The sequence below is a fragment of the Alosa pseudoharengus genome, unplaced genomic scaffold (assembly GCF_046254945.1).
Source record: "Alosa pseudoharengus isolate Yale_2024_CS ecotype anadromous, Long Island Sound unplaced genomic scaffold, YU_APseudo_1.1 YU_APseudo_1.1_scf_10, whole genome shotgun sequence".
In the NCBI taxonomy this organism is placed as follows: Eukaryota; Metazoa; Chordata; class Actinopteri; order Clupeiformes; family Clupeidae; genus Alosa; species Alosa pseudoharengus.
In genome coordinates, this window is record NW_027468565.1 from 4,411,793 (window position 1) to 4,433,159 (window position 21,367).

The 21,367-nt window shown below is 40.9% G+C and overlaps 3 protein-coding genes across 5 annotated transcripts; 2 read left to right on the plus strand and 1 right to left on the minus strand.

The window, feature by feature from the left end:
- The first annotated feature begins 3,319 nt into the window (after window positions 1-3,319).
- Window positions 3,320-10,746, plus strand: agbl2 (AGBL carboxypeptidase 2). Its single transcript, XM_076272501.1, has 14 exons — window positions 3,320-3,332; window positions 3,451-3,588; window positions 4,002-4,187; window positions 4,851-4,958; window positions 5,353-5,497; window positions 5,586-6,225; window positions 6,310-6,452; window positions 6,682-6,841; window positions 7,239-7,365; window positions 7,598-7,698; window positions 7,934-8,055; window positions 10,283-10,349; window positions 10,451-10,546; window positions 10,633-10,746. Exons 1-14 carry the CDS (start codon window positions 3,320-3,322, stop codon window positions 10,744-10,746), a joined length of 2,160 nt encoding a protein of 719 aa, XP_076128616.1.
- A 338-nt stretch (window positions 10,747-11,084) lies between these two features.
- LOC143142503 (uncharacterized) lies at window positions 11,085-18,586 on the plus strand. Of its 2 annotated transcripts, none has more exons than XM_076303430.1 (7): window positions 11,085-11,465; window positions 11,826-11,960; window positions 12,156-12,189; window positions 12,311-12,525; window positions 12,914-13,055; window positions 16,322-16,450; window positions 18,220-18,586. In XM_076303430.1, the coding sequence occupies exons 1-7, from the start codon at window positions 11,342-11,344 to the stop codon at window positions 18,371-18,373; spliced, it is 933 nt and encodes a 310-aa protein (XP_076159545.1). In that variant the 5' UTR covers window positions 11,085-11,341; the 3' UTR covers window positions 18,374-18,586. The 2 variants fall into 2 exon arrangements, with proteins under 2 accessions (XP_076159545.1, XP_076159554.1); XM_076303439.1 differs by having other exon boundaries at window positions 18,272-18,348.
- On the minus strand, window positions 18,586-20,645 carry tmem17 (transmembrane protein 17). 2 transcript variants are annotated; one of them, XM_076303451.1, is made up of 5 exons: window positions 20,475-20,645; window positions 20,037-20,140; window positions 19,464-19,577; window positions 19,236-19,379; window positions 18,586-19,058 (listed from the first exon to the last, which is right to left on the minus strand). In XM_076303451.1, exons 1-5 carry the CDS (start codon window positions 20,587-20,589, stop codon window positions 18,960-18,962), a joined length of 576 nt encoding a protein of 191 aa, XP_076159566.1. In that variant the 5' UTR covers window positions 20,590-20,645; the 3' UTR covers window positions 18,586-18,959. The 2 variants fall into 2 exon arrangements, with proteins under 2 accessions (XP_076159566.1, XP_076159576.1); XM_076303461.1 differs by having other exon boundaries at window positions 19,214-19,379.
- Between the last annotated feature and the right edge of the window lie 722 nt (window positions 20,646-21,367).

Here is a 21,367-nt window from a genome sequence, read left to right on the forward strand (position 1 = left end):
TGAGGAGGCAATAAGAAATGTGTGTGCATGATGTAATGCATTAACATGCTGGTAAAATTCTGAATTTGCCTACCTTCACTCAAAAAATTACCTTTTATTGATTGAGGACCGTGTAGGGGCCAACCTGACATGAAAGGGCAGATTATTCCACAGTTGTAGGGCTACAGCTGCAAAAGTGTGATTTCCTCGATATTTGAAATTAGTTTTGGGGATAGTTAGGAGAAATTGGTCAGAGGATCTGTGTGTTCTTGCTGGGGTATAATTATGTAACAAATCTGAAAGTTAGGTGGGGGCTTGACCTTTCAAAGATGTAAGTTAACTGTAAGATTCTTAGGTTAATCCTATAATGTACTGGGAGCCAGTGAAGGGAGGCTTGAATGGGTTCATGCATTTGCAAGAAAGCAAAGGAGAAAAGCTAGATTTGATCAGAGGTTATTTGTTTGGCAAATGCTAGATCCCTGTCCATGATCACACCCAAGTTCTTTAGGGCTTGATATAAGGACTCTGGCAGCAAAAATCCATATGAGGGGCATTACAGGCAGTGTTGGGCAAGTTACTTCAAAATCATAATGTATTATGTATTACTTATTACTGTCTTTTAAAAGTAATTTGTTACATTATAATATTACTGTCTCTGAATTGTAAGGCATTACACTACTATTGCATTACTTTTAAGTTACTTTCACCAAAATATCTAGAAATATGGATTTGCCATTCTAAATGCAGTTTATTACGCTCAATGCAGCTTGCTCTTCCAATGGAGGGAGATGTGGTTTAGCATAATGAGTGAGCTAGGTTTAAGGCTAACAACAGTAGAATGCAATAGGCGCAGTGCTCATGATGCAATACAAGGAACATCATAGTCAGAATTTTGTTAAAAACCAACAAAAGGTCAAAGTCTGCTAAATTGTGATAGAAATACTGTAACTTTAAGGCCTAGGCCTACTCATTAAAATCAATAGAGAGCCTACTATATTGTAAATCAAAGCTTAAAGGAACCGTATGTAAGATTGTGGCCAAAACTGGTACTACAATCACTTTCAAATTACTGTAGAGCGGTGTATCCCCTTCCCCTCCCCTCTGACTGGCAGAGTTGGCAACCGGATGACGAAACACTACTGACTTTGTGATTAGTAGATAGGTGGAGGGTGGCGCATTAGGCCAAAACACAACATGACAACATCAACATCAGTTGAGGGCTGCAACTTCACTTTTTAAATGACAATATCCTGGCCAGACTACTGTTGTCAGTGATGTAAGTATTTGAAATGAACATGATATCTTAATGTCTAGTGACATATCAGGGCAATTTTATGATTCATTGAAATACATTTTTTACATACGGTTCCTTTAATAAAGACATGTCAAGATGGTGGCCTGCTGGCCATTTCGGTGCCCTAAGTGAGTGGCTTTGAGTGAGTGACATTTAAATGATAACTCAAACACTCAAACACCTGTGTGTTTTTAAACATTAATTTCTGAAGAAATTATGTTTTACCTATAAATGGTGTACTTTCACTTTAAGAGCATTGATCGATCTTTACGTTGTCATAATGCCCTTTTGCCAGCTCTTGTTTAGGCTACAAGCCTTATTTGTTTGAGTTACATTGATAGCACAATATTAACAATAATATGCACAATGTTAAGTTGTTTGAAGCAACCTTCATTGCTTTGGAAATGGAAGTATGCAATGACATGTTGCTTCACATTTCGTTTTGCGAATACAAGTGAATGAGCCTGGTATCCACCTAGCTATCTGAATGGAATGCGTTTCAGTCGACTCAGCATATCATGTGCTTCATGTAGCCTAAATGCTTGGAAAACGAATTATTGAAGACCCACCAATTCTAGTAGGCTACAACGTGGTGATTGAGAGAACCCAAAAGGTATCAAACTTGCATGTAACATCGTGTTAGTGCATTTTGACATTGTAAACGTTATTGATGAATAGTGAAACGCAGTTTGCAATAAAGCTACTATTCATTGGTTACATTTGGGTGCCCCCTCTGTCCTTTGGTGCCCAACGCAACGTGCGTGATGCGCGTGGTGGGAGCGGTGGCACTGCCAGGCTACACAATCTTTTTCTGCATTTAGCGTAGGCTTATGTCCATCCCGCAAATAGAGTCCGCCTGCGAGTTTGCTGCAGCAATCATATTCAACCAGTATCAGGAGATAACGTTCTACTATTTTGCGCTGATTTTTTCTCCTCTGTTGTTCTCGCGTGGTGTGGTGGCAAATATGTATCAAAACAAAACAATTTCGGGTTAAATGCATTGTAACGCGCGTTACTGAAGTTTGTACCGAGTAAAATATTACCCAATTTTTTTTTGTAATGCCTTACATTACCACGTTACCGCAAACAACAATATATTACAGTAATTACATTACTTTTGTAACGCGTTACACCCAACACTGATTACAGGTATAGGTCATTATTAGCTACATGCATTAACATTGCAAGAAGTCATGCATGATGATAAACCCTTAGTTTCTGTGCTGTGAAGGACAATTGAGTAAGTACAGCTTTTTCCAATACCTTCCAAGGTTTGAGGGATTATTAACACTGGGACTTATTCCCGTCATGCTTTCAGTAGTTCTTAAAAATCTAGAGAGGGGGCGCTTGTAATTGCATAGACCACGTGACTTTACCATGGTTGCTTAGCAACGTACTGTGTTCAGGCAAGATTTTGATTCTGTTGAGGTGAACTGAGAAGACAAGGGTAGACGTTCAATCTGGTAGCAACTTTAAAATTAAAACAACGGAGTTGCTAGTATCCAGTAAACTTCATATTTGGACTATTGAAGGCACCTTAAATGCGGAAGCTTAGAGTTTTGGAACTCAGACAATGCTGCATCGCCATAGCAAGCTAAAGTTATCAACCTTTTTTTTAATGGTACCCAAAGTTAACGTTAAAGAGTTGAGTTGGCTTTAGGACATTTGGGTCATGCAAAAGTTGTTAGCTGCTAATCTGCAACAGATCGTCCGTCAGGCATAACGTTACCGTTGCAAACGAGGATGAATCCCGCGTTGGAACCGGATTCTTCAATGCAGGTGGGTCTAATTTACGTTTAAACAAGATAATTTCGAAACTATGTGGACCCATTATAGTATAGTCTAACATTAAAAAATGCTTTCACAATACAAAATGCTTGACAATTATAACAATGCAGTTCTTGTCTGATCTAGACCTCTGATGATGCATACGACAAATTCATTTTACGACACCTTCAGCACTACGGTCTGTTTACCGGTAGGCATGAGGCATTATTAGATCTCTCTGAAAGGATTCCAGAGTTATTGTAGTAACTTTAAGGTTACATGGCTAGACCTAGTCGGATGTGAATTCTCTGTATTGCATGTTGCACCTCATTTGGTTTTAGTGGGGGGTCTGTTGCAGCCTGTTTGTGTATCATGTTTTCTCAGCATTTTAATTTCTTCATTCTCTTCAGGTAGGGTTACCTGTCCTCCTCAGACCAGTGCTCCATCCTATGACAGATGGTCAGTTAGTCAAGACTGTCAGTCTGACACCCATTCACCTGACAGCCCGGACTCCAATTCAGGGGATGAACTAGATACAGAAAAAACATGTGAGGGCTTTAATTGATCGACCTGTTAGTGGCCTTTTTTGAAGCCATGGGATGAGGATGTATCCATTCCATTTGTGTGTTTTGATGTTGAATTATGTTGGCTTAATGTTACATCGGCCTTTTATTGATCTACAGACTGACTGTGACTGTGAAATTACTGCTCAGTCTAGAAATTAGTAGTTTATATTAGTGTCGATTTGCTAGTCTTTCACTGGCGGGCTGGGGACCCTGTTGCCAGTTCTTTGTCAAATGTGTCTGGTTGTGGATATCAAAATGATTTAGTCTTTTAGAGGTTGCTGATTACCTTTACAAGATGATCATTTTACGTCAGCATTTTAAGCTAATTAGTATGTTACGTGTTACCTTACTTTGACCGACTATTTAACGCATGTTCTGTGTTGCATCTTTGCTAGTCCCCTTGCGTCTGCCCAAGGCTCTCAGGACTAGGCAGCTGCTGATTGATTTTGATGGGGGTCGCCCCATTCCTCGTCTCCGGGAGCCTCGTGATCTCTTCGCCATTCCATCCTGCTCCAGTCCATTTCAGGGTGTGCGCTGGCCTGTTGAGTGTGAAGTCACTGTTGGACACATCTACCACACAGGTAGGCTACTGATATGAATTGATACTTAAGGGAAGTCCGTAACAAAAAAAAAAGGATTGACATTAATCAGTAAGTCTGTCAGCAAGTCAAGCTGTCAGTTGAACAGCACATTTCATAGACAATGCAATTCACGGCTTCTATTGGAACTCAATATCTGAGGGCTGTTGGCAGGCTGTGTCAGAGACTACAGTTATGTCCAATAAATAGCTGCCTCTGAATAGAGCTTTGTTATCCTTAAAACAGGAAGAACATAGTCTGTGTTTTTGTAAGAGTAAACCAAACCAAAAGTCTGCATATTATGGGGTAACTCAATAGAATGCCAAATTAATAAATGTAGATTTAAAATCTTGTCATGGATATCCTGGAAAAGTCATGGCATTTTAAGATCCCTTTTTCAGGACTGAAAAAGTCATGAAATGCTGTAAATTCACAGAATGTGAAGGACAAGCCATGCAATTTAGCATATAGGTCTAATGAGAATGAATGAATGAATGACATTGTACTCTTTTATGGATTTCGACAGTGTGATACAGTTTCTACTTGATATTGCTTAGCCTATTAGGGAACCCTGAATATAGTCAATTATGAGCGATGGAGTAGGCATATTTGGAGTGTTCTAACGTGGGTTTCACATGACATTTATAACCATGTTATACTCTGTAGAATGGGACCCACCAAAGGCAGAGCCTTTCTACCAGTGCACTGGTCACGAAAGGACACCAATGACCGTAGGAGAGGAAAAAGGAAATGTAGTTTATTTAATCAATCCAGGTATGATGTTTTATATTCACATTTATCATGATCCACAACATTTACAAATGACATCTGTATTTACCTCAGACACATCCAATGCTGCACCATCTAGCTGACAACATAGGGGTTTTTTTTTCTGCAAAAGTGGCTTTTGGGAAAACACATCAACCATAGGCTACAAATGGAAACCCTAGTATTTCTACAGTGATGTAAGACATGACTTTGCAGTCATACAAGGTGCAACCTTTCGAAAAAAAAAAGTTCTTATTTTGTATCTTAGACAAATTTGGACATAAAAGGTGACTAATCGCTCGCAGTATGGAGCCGCCCTGCCTCTCTCATTATAACAAAATGTCCTCCTGGATGATCAGTTTGTCTTGTTTGTGTGAATCCCTGCATGCTGACACTACAGCTACAAAGACGGCTCACTTCACATGCTCCCGTGTGGGAGGCAGCCAGGGCCCCATAAAGGACGTCCACTGTTCCAGCAGCCAGGAGCCTCCCCTGGCCTTTGAGTCCCGCTTTGAGAGTGGCAACCTTCAGAAAGCAGTGCAGGTGTAAGTGCAAGACTTTGCAGTCAGCCAGTTTACACTTGGAAGACAAACAGGACTTAAAATCATAGATCTATTTTGCTTTTTTGTCCAGAGGTGTCCATGACTACGAGCTCACACTTCGGCACGATCTCTACACTACTAAGCACACACAGTGGTTCTACTTTCGGGTGCAGAACATGAAAGCTGGCATTACTTACCGCTTCACCATCATCAACCTGCTCAAGTCTAGTAGCCTGTACTGCTCAGGCATGCGTCCACTCCTGTACTCAGAGCAGTCTGCGAGGGAGCATGGCCAAGGATGGACCCGAACAGGGGCCAGCATCAAGTACTACCGCAACAATCGGGAGCAGGATGGCCGACCTCTGTACTCCCTGACCTGGACCTTGGAGTTCCCACATGAGGGGGACACGTGCTATTTGGCACACTGCTACCCTTATACCTACTCAGACCTCCAGCGCTATTTGTGTAGCGTGATGCGGCAGCCAAGCAAAGCGGCCTGCTGCAAGCTGCGGGTGTTGTGCCGTAGCCTGGCAGGAAACCCGGTCTATGTGCTGACCATCACGGCCCCAGGCGGCAGCTTGGGTGAGAGACACGTTAAGCAGGCTGTTGTGGTGACGGCGAGGGTTCACCCAGGAGAGACCAACAGCTCGTGGATAATGCAGGGCTTCCTCGACTTCCTTCTTGGTGACTCTCCTGATGCCTGTTTGCTTCGAGAGATGTTTGTCTTCAAGGTCAGAAAAGCAATGTTCATTTTGCCGAGCAATAAATGAATATTCACATGTTCATGGTGATCAGTGTGCCTCTGTGTGTTAAAGGTAGTGCCCATGCTCAACCCTGATGGAGTGGTGGTGGGGAACTACCGCTGCTCACTGGCTGGCCGTGACCTCAACCGCAACTATCGCACACTGCTGCAGGAGTCCTTCCCCTGTGTTTGGCATACTCGCAATATGGTGAAAAGGTGAATGGACAGCTGTGGTAGAAAACAAACAGCTTACGATGTCGAAGATTGTGCTTTTACCTGACACTGAAGACAGCTGGTTGTAGGGTTTTAGATAGTGGCATGATTGAGTGGTTTAGGAGCTGCTGCCTATTGTTTGTAATAGCATTGGCATTGGACAAAGGGTTTATGTTTTGTGTATAGAGGATTTGACTAGGCTTTTAACTTGAGTTGTTCCTCTGATCCCCAGGCTGCTGTCAGAAAGAGAAGTTGTACTGTACTGTGACCTTCATGGACACAGCAGGAAAAACAATGTCTTCATGTATGGCTGTGACAGTAGGAGCAGTAGCTCAGTAAACCTCCAGGAAAGGGTCTTCCCTCTGATGATGAGCAAGAATGCTCATGACAAGGTGAAACATAAACATGCTAGAATGTGTGCTCCTGCTGTTTACTTTGTGTTTATGAGTTCATAAGATACAGGGCCTTATATAATATATATATATAAATTCTGGGAAAAGTGCAAAGTCAGTTTATGGGCAAAGTTCCTGTGCATGAAGTAATGGCACCATGTGAGACAGCTTTTAGCTGACCCACTACTGTTTCTGCTTAGGACCTTTCTCATGATATTACATTTGTAAATAGATTTTGCATAGTCATTAAGCAATCAAGCTTTAGTTAGACTTTAGACTTTAGACCCAGTATTTAAATTAAGGCCCACTGTTTTGCATAGTTCAAGTACTACAGATATTATTGATTTACATGCTGATGTTGGATCTTGGTGAAATTGTGCTTCTTTTGTTCCCCTAGTTCTCTTTCAGGAGTTGTAAGTTTAAAGTTCAGAAAAGCAAAGAAGGCACTGGCCGCATTGTCATGTGGAAGCTTGGAATTAGAAACAGCTATACCATGGAGTCAACCTTTGGTGGCTCCACACTTGGTAGGGTGTCACTAACTTCTACTATTAAATACTATTCTCATTCCTTTTGTATCTTCTAATGTTCTTTTTAGCATTGAAGCCCTCCGTTAGCTTCAGTAGTGGGATGTAGGCTACACTGTAGTAGGGTGGTTAAGGGTTCACCAGTTATCATGTCATCATTATCATGTTTTTTTCACAGTTAGGAGGACCATAAGAAGAAGTCTTCCTACTGATAGTTATGGTCTGTTTGCAGGTAATAGGACAGGTACACATTTCACCACTCAAGACCTGAAGTCAATAGGGTATTACCTTTGCGACACACTGTTGGACTACTGTGACCCAGATACAACCAAGGTAGCCAAGTTTATGCACTATATCAAACCGTATGTGCGTTATTATGAGCTTGTCTATAGATGTGTCACATTTTAACATTGTGCCTTCAGTAGAAACCTGTTTAACCAGTTATATACTGGTATATGTTTGTTTTTGGCTGGTTTGTGATTTATTGAGTTTGTTTTGTTCATCTTTGAATTAGTAAGACAGTAATTATAGAAGGAACAGCTTTAGAAATATTTTTTATTTTTCTCAGACAAACCAGTGTCTAGCTGAGCTGAGTGCCTTGCTGAGGCTGGATATCAGAAGGAGGCTTGGTCAGGATTTGGACTCCAGCTTATCCCTTGGTGGTGTCTCAGTCTCTGACATTGAATCTAGGTAATGACAACATCTAGATTTACCTCAAAAGAAAATCCCTTACCAGTGTTGGGTGTAACGCGTTACAAAAGTAATGTAATTACTGTAATATATTGTTGTTTGCGGTAACGTGGTAATGTAAGGCATTACAAAAAAAAATTGGGTAATATTTTACTCGGTACAAACTTCAGTAACGCGCGTTACAATGCATTTAACCCGAAATTGTTTTGTTTTGATACATATTTGCCACCACACCACGCGAGAACAACAGAGGAGAAAAAATCAGCGCAAAATAGTAGAACGTTATCTCCTGATACTGGTTGAATATGATTGCTGCAGCAAACTCGCAGGCGGACTCTATTTGCGGGATGGACATAAGCCTACGCTCATTATTTTCAGCTTGTCAGAGACAAGGCTATGAAGAACATAATAGTTAGTGCACTTTGTGTGCGAAACCGAAAGATCTCTCTATGCCTCGCGAAATAGCACAAGTAAATTAATGAAACATCTAAAGTAGTGCCACGCTAATCTTTTTGATTCTTGATAAAACACAAACTATGCTGTTGTGCATGTCAGCTTTGTGCTGTGAACTTGAATTGAAGAGAATAACGGGATAGAAATGCAGAAAAAGATTGTGTAGCCTGGCAGTGCCACCGCTCCCACCACGCGCATCACGCACGTTGCGTTGGGCACCAAAGGACAGAGGGGGCACCCAAATGTAACCAATGAATAGTAGCTTTATTGCAAACTGCGTTTCACTCTTCATCAATAACGTTTACAATGTCAAAATGCACTAACACGATGTTACATGCAAGTTTGATACCTTTTGGGTTCTCTCAATCACCACGTTGTAGCCTACTAGAATTGGTGGGTCTTCAATAATTCGTTTTCCAAGCATTTAGGCTACATGAAGCACATGATATGCTGAGTCGACTGAAACGCATTCCATTCAGATAGCTAGGTGGATACCAGGCTCATTCACTTGTATTCGCAAAACGAAATGTGAAGCAACATGTCATTGCATACTTCCATTTCCAAAGCAATGAAGGTTGCTTCAAACAACTTAACATTGTGCATATTATTGTTAATATTGTGCTATCAATGTAACTCAAACAAATAAGGCTTGTAGCCTAAACAAGAGCTGGCAAAAGGGCATTATGACAACGTAAAGATCAATGCTCTTAAAGTGAAAGTGCACCATTTATAGGTAAAACATAATTTCTTCAGAAATTAATGTTTAAAAACACACAGGTGTTTGAGTGTTTGAGTTATCATTTAAATGTCACTCACTCAAAGCTACTCACTTAGGGCACCGAAATGGCCAGCAGGCCACCATCTTGACATGTCTTTATTAAAGGAACCGTATGTAAAAAATGTATTTCAATGAATCATAAAATTGCCCTGATATGTCACTAGACATTAAGATATCATGTTCATTTCAAATACTTACATCACTGACAACAGTAGTCTGGCCAGGATATTGTCATTTAAAAAGTGAAGTTGCAGCCCTCAACTGATGTTGATGTTGTCATGTTGTGTTTTGGCCTAATGCGCCACCCTCCACCTATCTACTAATCACAAAGTCAGTAGTGTTTCGTCATCCGGTTGCCAACTCTGCCAGTCAGAGGGGAGGGGAAGGGGATACACCGCTCTACAGTAATTTGAAAGTGATTGTAGTACCAGTTTTGGCCACAATCTTACATACGGTTCCTTTAAGCTTTGATTTACAATATAGTAGGCTCTCTATTGATTTTAATGAGTAGGCCTAGGCCTTAAAGTTACAGTATTTCTATCACAATTTAGCAGACTTTGACCTTTTGTTGGTTTTTAACAAAATTCTGACTATGATGTTCCTTGTATTGCATCATGAGCACTGCGCCTATTGCATTCTACTGTTGTTAGCCTTAAACCTAGCTCACTCATTATGCTAAACCACATCTCCCTCCATTGGAAGAGCAAGCTGCATTGAGCGTAATAAACTGCATTTAGAATGGCAAATCCATATTTCTAGATATTTTGGTGAAAGTAACTTAAAAGTAATGCAATAGTAGTGTAATGCCTTACAATTCAGAGACAGTAATATTATAATGTAACAAATTACTTTTAAAAGACAGTAATAAGTAATACATAATACATTATGATTTTGAAGTAACTTGCCCAACACTGTCCCTTACACACTTAGAAGTTATGTTGATCAATAAATGATCAGGCACATGAATCAGACTGAAATTGGATTGTCTTTCTGCAGCACCAGCGGCTCTAACAGTTCAGAGTCAGATGGCCCCCCAGTTCACCTAATGAATACCCCAGATCAGGTATGTAGTGCCTTTTTTCTAAACTATTATTTCTTCTGGTTGCAAGCAGCATTTCAGTACTAACACTACTAGGTTTTTTTCTGTGTTCAAATAAAATCCAGCCACAGAAAAGGCACCTCCGAAGTCGTAAGGAAAGAGATCGGCTGCATCACAGTCTAGGACGCAAGACGATATCTAAGGCTGTCCAAAAAAACACAGTAATCAGAAACTATTCACACCAACATACTCAGTACAACTATTCTACATTTATCAGGACTAAATGAACAATACTCATTTTGTACAGGAATCTCCACCCTGCAGTGTGCCTGTGAAAAAGGCTCAGGATACTTTGGCCATGGTGAAAGAGACAGAAACCAGACAGATGGTAGGGGAAGTGTGGTTTGTTATGTTTGTCTGACCAACTACCCAGATAGCAAAATCAGATTGGCAGATAGTGGACCGCTGGTGATATGCCGCCGGTGGCGTGCCACTTGTGGTCTGCCATTGGACCACCATCTCTTAAATTTAACTTGTCATAAATATTAGGAAAAGTAAATAAAATGATATATGGAGTATAACTGAACAAATTAAAAATATTTTAGACTATTAGTGGCAAAATATTTGGCAATTTGTCTGCAACCCGCCAGCGGACCACCAGAGAACTGATAAAATGCCAGCGGTCCGCCAGCCTCTTGCTATCTGGGTACTGCTTCAGTGATATGTGTTAAACCATGTGCAGAATGATGCAGATACAACTTATACTTCTTCAAATATAAAACATAATTATTTGTGGTTATCAACAGTATGCAAAAGCATTTACACCACACTGCACCATTTGTGCTCACCGTGGTCTTCGCTTGAGATGTGCAGCACAACAGAGCGGAAGTGCATGGATCCCTCACCATGTCAATGTAGCTGACCACAGTAGTGGCCAGGGGCATTCACAGTCCTTTTCTGATCTCTCAAGTGTTGGTGTATAAGAATAGTGCAGAGACCTTCAAGGAAGAATAGAAATGTTTTTGATTGGTGATTGTATGACTTTCCTCTCAAGTGATTTTGAGTGGCACTTGAAAACATCAACTCTGTTGCAGGGGGCTGAGACAACACACGACTTGTGCAGAGGTGGAGCAACTGGGGGTACTGATGTATTTACATGTTGAGAATTTTGAGAAATTGGTACATATTGTATCGAACTTATGGGCCCTAATTTAAAAGGTGGGCAAAGTGCGATAACAAAGTTCTCATGCAAGAACTATAAATATAATTTTGCATGTGGCAGCATTGCAACAGACTTATCACCATTCACACGTTAAAGTCTTACCCATGGTGTTAAATTTGCAAGTTGATTTTGCCTTTTTATAAAATTAACTTTAGTTAGATTGAAGACTTCGCACGTTGCCCATCATTCAAATAAGGGCCCATAGGTGTATTTGACAAATCCACATAACTAACGTTAAAAGAATGTTTTTGGTTTGTCATCGGTCCCCAAACGAGTAGATGAGGCTGCGCCCTCTGTCCCACGTCGCCCAGTCAGCGTTGGTGCTGTAAAGCAGTCTGGAGTTAAGGACAGGCAGTTACAGTCAATGCATCTGTCTGCCATGACGCTCTGCCCCCGAGTTAAAGCCCACCAAGGTCAGATTTTATGGATGTTATGACTGTTATTCTCTTCCGGCACTCAAGTGACTCAAGTCAAATTTGCTTTTTTGGTTGTCATTGTGTATCAGTTAAATTTGTGCCACAGTTGATGCATACATGTTTTATGTTAATTATTGTTACAGTTTACAGTACAATTGTATTGTTACAGTTACTGTATTCTACCCCCTTCAGGAAAGCCTCGACATTATACTCTCCCAGCACATAGGTAAGTAGATGTGGTTTTATTGTTAGCATATGGGACAGATATGTAGACACAAATGCACTTCACTGTTTGAGATACTTGTTACCAGTTTCTGGATTTGAATGTTTGTCTGTGACTGTCTCAGGGTGGTCCCAGAGAGTATGCCCAGCAGCTGGCTGGGGACCTGCAGGTCGGTTTGTTTCTACTTGGCCAGATCTCAGCGCCAGATACCTCCCTGCAATAAACACAGGACTGTAGCCAAAGTCTCCATCAGATACTACTTACCTGAGTCAGGACCAGCCATCAACTCCATCCGTCAGAGGGGAAAACACGGGACAGGTCAAGAAAATTATACTATGGGTGAGCATTAATGTGTACTTTACAGTACAAGATACCGCTAGCTTGATGATAAAGTACTTAAAGTGTAAACCTGTATAAATATACAAATATGTGTATAGAAATTAGTGACATCCTCTCTAATAACATAATCTATTTTAACCCTAATTTTCAGTTTGTGTAAATCTGTAAAATTTTTGTGCCTGGTCAGTGGCAAAAACTGGTGGTATACTTAGACATTTCCCCATGTGCTTTCTTAGCCTTCCCGAGGTTGACAGTTTCAGTGTTCTAACTTAATGCCAGACCAGTATTGTCTGTTAGTGTCTCTAGCAAAAATTTAGGCACAAAAAGTAATTAACAACCAGGGCCCAAGTTCAAAATACTAGACATCTCCTTAAATGTTTCCTTACAGGTCTCTCCCAGTCTATGACTGTGAAGAATGGTGACAAAGACTTAAATATGACAAAGACCCATGAAGCTGCCAGCAGTAAACCTAAAATATGCAGCAGCACTTTCCTTCCTGATTTGCACTGCATGGACATTTATGGTAAAAGGTACATCTCACTACCTCCGCCAAGGAGATCATGTTTTCGGTTTGATTTGCCTGTTTGTCAACAAGATTGCACACACTGGGCCATTTTTCATTTCATTTGGTGAACAAGCCTGGATGACACCAGAGGTGCATTCAAATTCATCAAACAGTGACGAACGTTTGTGCTGAATATGTTTTCTCTGAACAGTTTTTTTTAACGATTTGTTACATTCCATTGTAACAGTAACACTTTGTCCAGCTCCACTGTATATTCATGGAAAACTACCTTCTCATACTGTTTGCAAGTGTTCACAAGTGTTCGCCGAGAACTCAAGGCAAACTGTTTGCAAACGTTCGCCTATGTTTATAAGTATGTACTGTATGTAATTAGAACGCACCTCCGACTGCTCAATTGACATTGCTTACAGGTTTGTCCGGGTTCTCTGAGGCTATGAAGAAACATGAGCCAAGGAACCCAGGAAACACCCGATGTTCCGGAAACGTTTCCTAAAAGTACCCTGAAGATCACACAAAAATACACCTTTAGAAGATGTTCTGGGAACGTCCTCTAAAGGTATTGTGTTGTGTAGCCTTCAGAGAACGTTCCTGGAACGTCCTCTTACAGCTGTTTTTGTGCAACTGTCAGGGAACCTTTTGGGAATGTTCCCTGATGGTTATATTAAGGATACATTTTTTATCCTTTAACTGACGTTCCCAGAACGTTCTCTAAAGGTATAGTTTTGTGCAACTGTCAGGGAACCTTTTGGGAACGTTCCCTGAAGGATTAATTAAGGTCGAACTTTTGTATAATCGTTGGAGTAGATCTATCATCGTGTCATACGAAACTGATTTTGCCTAACGTGCCTGTGTGAGAGAGAGAGAGAAACTCGTCGTGGGGGTTGCCTGACAACAATAATTATGTTAGCTCGACCCAAAGGTTCAACCAAAGATAGGCGAGCATTATACTTTTAGCTCTCTGTCTGGTTTGACAATGGATTCACTAAAGCACCGGAGCTGTGCTGATTTGGAAGCGTCTTTCATGTTGAGGTTACAATAATTTAGCTTTAGGCCTTTTAGGCCTATTAGTTCCCAGCATGCATTGAAAGTCAGTTGCCGCATTTATAGAGCATCACAGTCCCGCCCACAGGAGTTTCCGGAAGTAAGAATTCAATGCAATTTCTCCATTGACAATTCGGGTATAAGCCATAAAAACTTAACTGCACATGGTAGACTCAAAACCAGCTACGGCTGTACTAAGCGATTGTGTATGCTCATATAGACACCAAAAGTTCTATACACATATTTGTAAGTACTTCATTACCCACAATCCTGAACAATCCCACAGTGATGCCTCTGATTGGTGGAAAGGCCGTTCAGTGATAGTTTGAAACTTGAATCAGCGATGAAAGCGATCAGCGGGTGAAAACCACTTTAAATCGGGTCACATTATTGACTTGTGTGTTGAGGGTCAGCTTGTGGGTTTTGTATGGGCCAGCATGAGGAACAAGACCTATCAAACTTACGAAGTTGTGTGGTGAGTTTTGCAGGGAGGTTGGTAATGCTAGTTAACATTAGCTAGGCTACTGTAGCCTTCATACTGTACGAGCTATATCAATCATTAACCTAGAAATACTTCTTCGTACATTTAATGAACATTTTGTGTAATAATTCAAGTTAATAAACTGAATATGGTGGTCCAAGAGCAGACCATGCACCGGTCCATGCATCAGGATGGCAGTCAGATACGAAGCACTGCACAATGTTGCTAACGTTAACGTTAACCGCTTTCACACACACGATATAAAATACACGATGGTAAATATAACATTCAATACCAAAACACTATTATTTACATGATTACTCCTGAAATAACTGCTATTAACTATATAAAAATCATTGTTTGGAGGAGAGGGTTCGCTGCTGTCGCTGGTTGGAAATGAATGATTTCCAGCTGGTTCGTGCTGCTTATATATTTTTCAGTGAGGCACGGTGGTTTATGGGATGAGTAGTTCCTTCGCTCAGAAATGAAAATATGTACACAGCCTTGTACCTTTGACTTTTTTTGAACTTTCTATTCGTTTTTTCACTCGAAATGATATGTTGTATGCTTATGAGTTACGCCGTAGCTGATTAGCCTAAGACATGCTCTAAAACTCTTTAGATACGGATTTTTCCAAAACGTCAATGGGAGAAATGAATGGGAAATTTACTTCCGGAAACTAAGCTCTCTCGGAGGAGGGGCGGGACTGTGATGCTCTATTGTTTTGATTTTATGGTTGAAACAGTTTAGCCTTCCCTTGCTGGTGTTTTGAACAATAACATGACGGCATATGCCCATTGAAAATGGTTTAGTTAGGCTAGTTTATTGTGAAGAAAGACATCGTAAACGTGAAAGTACTAGGTATAACCTGGTATAAATATCCAGCTGATTCTTTGCCTTTATAACTTAGAGGGGTGGTGCAGTTATCGCTATCACTGGCATGAGGTAAGCACCTCAAGCACCTGTCACTCACAAATAGCAGGAAAAATATTAATAATAAATCAATGACAATTAAATTTCATATATGCACTTCGTCTCTCTCCTATCGTAGGCTGATATAGGCTATCTCTCAAATGAAATCATGCTCAGTAGACTTCATTTTTTCTCTGCTCGAGTTTTAAACACGGTTCAAGGAACGTCCCGTGAACATTCACGGAATCGATTTTTCAAGGAACGTTCCGGCACTGTCAAGAAAACTTTTCTGAATGACCTTGAGGGAAAGTTAGCAGCGAACGTTGCCGCATCCTTCAGCGAACGTCTGCGAAACGTCCCCCAAAATGAAAATTGTTTGCTGGGTAGATACCATTACATTTTGAGGAAGCTCCACAAATAATTTTTCACTCTTGGCAAGTGCAGTGCAATTTTACATTAACATTGCGAGATGGGGAATTTGCCCCTTGGAGGTCTGCACTCACCGAGTGTCCTTTTAGCTGCATTTTGTTTTGAGCGCTTTATCACTAATTTAAGCTTAGTCCTAGATACAGTCATAGTTTGAGAAACATTTAGCCAATTTTGAGAGCTGTTAATTTGTGAAATTGGGGCAGCTATGGAATAACTTTTTTCCCCCATGGTAACCACACGCAAATTGTCAACATTAAAATAGTCATAGAACATTAGAATGTAGCATTTGTTTTCTCTGCTAGTGTTTAACTTTGCTCTTCCATATATGCCCCATTGGGGAAGTAAAACTAATTTGTCTCCCCATGTTTTTGTAACTTTTATCTTTCTCCGAACACTGTCTCTTTCAGCCATGGTCAACCGCCAGGTGACCAGGCAGGATTGGGTATGATCAAGCTGGACACAGGAAAATTAACAGAACTGAGGGGAAGCATCGGTCAGAACATTCCAAGGATGGTCCTAGCACCATCTGAGAAAAGGTACTGTCAAAGAGCTTCCTATTCATCTGTCTGTGAATAGACCCCTGATTTGAACACACACTGAAACTGAAACCTGGCCATTGTGCTCATGTTCTTATCCAGTTACAGGGATGATACAAATATCACAAAAGAAACCCAGCTCACTATTTGGCTAAAAACAACTCTTCCATACATGATTAAAGCAGGGAGAGTCAGTTACTCCACTGTCAGCCATGCAGAATGACCTTGAGTCATCATGAATTGAGGCTTGTGTATACAGTAATCAGTGTATATAGTGTAGTTATGGGAAGTACAATAACAACCGCCAAACATTTCAGAGATAAATGATAAAGGGTTAGACTTAATAGACTGGCTCTGTCCTTCTGTAGATAGATAGATAGATAGATAGATAGATAGGTACTTTATTGATCCCCAAGGGGAAATTCAAGGTCCCATCATTTATGTTTGGGCCTTTTTTGGGCCTGCAATCGCTGATACAACCTTTAAATGTTGTATCAGCGATTTCAAGCCCAAAAAAAGGCCCAAACATAAATGATCACATTCATCTAATCTTTCCTAACGATCCGCTAGCAGTCTGCCCCATAAGCAGGCCGTCAAAAAACGCGTCTCTGTAGGCAGCCTAGGCTCCAAGATCTGTACACAAAAACAATTGCTACCAACAAGGGTGGCAACCACTCAAAGGCAAAATAAAGTGTTTCAACCAATAACCGACGAGATGCACGTTTAGCGGAGTTTTAATTGCATGGGAGGGAGGGGGAGGGAGTAGCGAGCTAGCTCTCTGTTTTGTTTGAACATCAACAGAAGTGACGTATCCCCGCTATCGCTGATACAACCTTTAAGACACCACACACAACATACACTACAACTGATGCTGCTGAACTGTGTCGGAGAGGCAGTTCTTCAGTCTGACGAACTGTGGCCGCTCTGTCAGGTAGTCTGCAATCCAGGATACCAGGTGAGCATCCACACCCATCTACAGGAGCTTGTCATCCAGTCTGAGGGGTTGGATGCTGTTAAAAGCACTGGAGAAGTCAAAGAACATGATTCTCACAGGACTTTTCCCCTTGTCCAGGGGAGAATGTGTCCTGTGTAGGAGATATGTGATGGCATCGTCCACGCCCACTTTCTCCTGGTATGCAAACTGTAGCGGGTCTAGTGAATGGCGTACCTGAGGTCTGAGTATCCCCAAAACCAGTCGCTCCATGGTCTTCATCACGTCTGATGTTAAGAGCGACCGGCCTGAAGTCATTGAGCTCACTTGGGTGTGGCTTCTAGGGGACGGGGATGAGACATGATGTCTTCCAGTGTTGGGACTCTTCCGAGACGGAGACACAGGTTGAAGATGTGCTTCAGTGGCTCCCTCAGTTCAGCAGCACAGACCCTAAGCAGCCTTGGACACAGTAGTAGCATACACTCAGTCACCAGGATAGACCAATCAGCGACCAGTGAGGATGCCATTGCAGTGAACAGTTCACACATTCAAATCAGTGGTGGCAGTGTTAGAGCTAGACAAATCAATATAACAGTAATAGAAAGGCCAGCAAACATCAAAGAACAAGAATGTGTAAATGTATACATTAAAAGTTAAATACATTGTTTCCTTACTGCCAATGTGGGTTATCATCAGCTTGCAAGGTGTTAAGTAGGAAGGAACATTTGGAATCCCAGACTGATCAAAATGTTTGGTTAGGCTGGTCCAATGATTTTAAACCCAACTTCTTTTTCTTGCAATAAAGTAAGCAAATCATAAGTGTCATTTCTTTACACAGGTTTACCTTAAGACCTCTGGCAGATGACCATAAGACATTTCTGTTATCGCAGGTGACTCTTCCCCTGACACATCTGCAGAGTGTGACAAACCCTATAAACCGGACAAAAACGGAGAACAGCCACTTCCTAAGGAACTTTTTGCAACACAGATAGACAAAGTTGTTAAGTACTGAGTTGATGATCAAGTTTGCCAGCATGGTCTATCATCGGTGTGTATCTCAGTCTTACTGGTACTTTAGGTAAGGGTGGCACAGATGCATGTGTTGGTATTGCCTCCAGGTAGATTTTATTTTATAATTTGGGTAAATGCACATTTGTATAATACACAGGACTTGTTTGTTGAGGTATGCAGTAGACTATACTTAATTTTTGTTAATAAACACACAACCATTGCTTTTGAGTTTGTTGGTCTGTTTATTTAACATTATTATGATTTATTTTTCCCTGTTGTATTCAACAAATAAATTTATTTATTTTACAATATTAAATTAAGAAATAAAACCTTTGATACTTGCTGGCCACTCAGATATTTACATGTGGATATGAATTTCCTTGGAAGCCATTCTGTTCAATTCCACTGAAATTCATTGGCAATATGACCTTCACCAAACTAATGTAAAAGCTCTATTTAAATGTTTAATGCATTCTCCATGAATGATTTATGTAAAAATGACAAGGACACTTAATTAGTGCAGAGTGATCGTTCTGTTATTAAATCTCTACTGCTGATAGTTCTCAATCATGTTCTCAGCTCCTGGACACCAGCGAACTGCTGAAGATGGAAATGGCTTTCTGTGTGATGTACCATTTCTCGAAGGGCCACAAAACCTGACAGAGCCTGTACAGATAAAAGGCAAAAATAAATCAATTATCTTTTACATAAGAAACATAATTAGTTTTCTGCATTAACACCATCAATCAAAAAAGTGAGTGAAATTATAACTTGAAAAAATTATAACTAAAAACTATCAACTTTTTGAAGAGTGAACTGACCAGCTTACAAATCGCCCGTTACCTCTGTAAGAACGAACAAGGACAGCACTATATGGACCCCTCTTTCCAGTGGCTGAACAAGGATGGACTCATTAAAAAGTTGAAACAAAATGAGAGGGAACTGCAAAAGTAGACTCAACAACCAAAAGCCAGCCAGCTCTGGTACCTGTAGAGGAAGCACCAGATGTTAAACGATTTCAGTTTTATTTCATTTGACGAACAATTATTTACTCTAGAGAAATAAATGTACCTTCTCTTGTAAGTTTCCAACATAGCCAAGGTAAAGCCTAATTCCCTCAATAAGGGTCATCAATATTAGGACAGTAACCAGAATAAACTTGTAGTAGTCAGGAAGGGCTGGATACTGCATGGGAGAAACATGTTAGATGGAATTCAAGTAACATGGAGATCCATTTTGTGCAGCAGGGTTCTTAATGTTCTCAACATGGGGGTCTGACTCACAGGGGGATCTCGGGTAGCTGCAAGGGAGGCCTTGATTTGAGATTGTAGCACCTATGCACTTTCAAAGTAACAAATGAGACCCTTTTTATAAAGTTTCAAGCAGGATAATACGTAATTGAAATAAACGAATACATATATCATACAATAGACGTTTTATGATCTGTCGATGTGGAAATTATGTCGTGATATTTGAAGATTATTGGAACGAAGAAAGTTGGTTTTGAATGTTTAACTAACTGCATTGGACTTCTAAGTGTGCACATATGGAATATTTCGGTGGACACAGCTGGTGGCCTTGGAAACAAAAAGGTTGTGAATCAACAGGACAGGACTAACAAACAGACAAATAGCCTATCCGTACCTTTAGGTGGAGCATGATGACTTCACATACCCACCACATAGGGAAAAACCACAGGTTAAAGTAAAGGGACATCTGAAGAGGGAGACTGGAGACAACTTCATCGTCTAAGAAGTTCAGAACATGGGGAGTGCTTATTGTTAGGGATACCAATGTTTATCATGCTAACCAACTAGTATAGCAGGCTAGCTTAGCTTGCCTGGTCCATAGTCATAGCTACTAGCCGGCTGACGCTATCCAACTTAAACGTTCGTTAACCGTTCAAGAGCCACGACAAATAAATCAGCAAATGTGACAGGTCACTAAAGTTTTACACAAATCTGCCAGCTAGCAATTGCTATTTTGCTGCCGAGGCAGCCCATCTGCCTAAGTTAACTTGAGCTCATTATGAGTCCCTCTGCTGGTTATCTTTATTTCGAATTGCAGTTAAGTTAACGTTACCTTTACTCAGAAAAACACATTGATCTTCTGGCGTTGGTTGTGTACGATTCTGGTCAATAAACACGGTTCTTGTGAGTCCTCCCAGTCGTTGCCTTAACGGCTCAGGTAGATCCATGTTTCCATCCACATAGAAACCGTGGAGACAAACTGCAGACGGTTTTCCCTCGAGCGTAGTATGGATGATGGGGGCGTGTAGGCAACAGACTCCAGTCAGCTAGACGGATTCTCACTTGGAATGAAAGTGCTGTTGCTCTACTGGACTGTATGTAGCCTATGTTGGCTATGCCTACATTTCCAAATGTTTAGAATAGGCCTAGGCTATATCAGGGAAATAGGACGCTTAGATTGAAGCATTATCTTCAATCATCAATTCATGTTATGGGGATGTTTCTCATACTGTGGTGTTGGACGTATTTATCGCACACCAGAGATCATGGATCAATTTCAATAACGGTACATCATAACATTTGAAGAGGTCATGTTGTCTTATGCTGAAGAGGAACTGCCTTTGAAAAGGGTAACAAGACAATGAGCCAAAACACACCGCGAGCAAAGTGGTTCCAGACCATAAACCAGACTAACAAGATTGACGTTATGGAGTTGCCAGCCCGATCCCCAGACCTCAATCCTATAGAAAACTTGTGGGGTGACATCAAAAATGCGGTTTCTGAGGCAAAACCCAAAAAATGCAGAGGAATTGTGGAATGTAGTTCAATTTGTCCTGGGCTGGAATACCTGTTCACAGGTGCCAGTAGTTGGTCGACTCCATGCAACACAGATCTGCAGCAACTCTCAGAAACTAGATGTACCGCAGAGCGGTACAAAATATGACCGCCGCCCAGTCCAGCACATTTTTTCCACAAAAATAAATCACGCTGAAAGGCCTATATGAT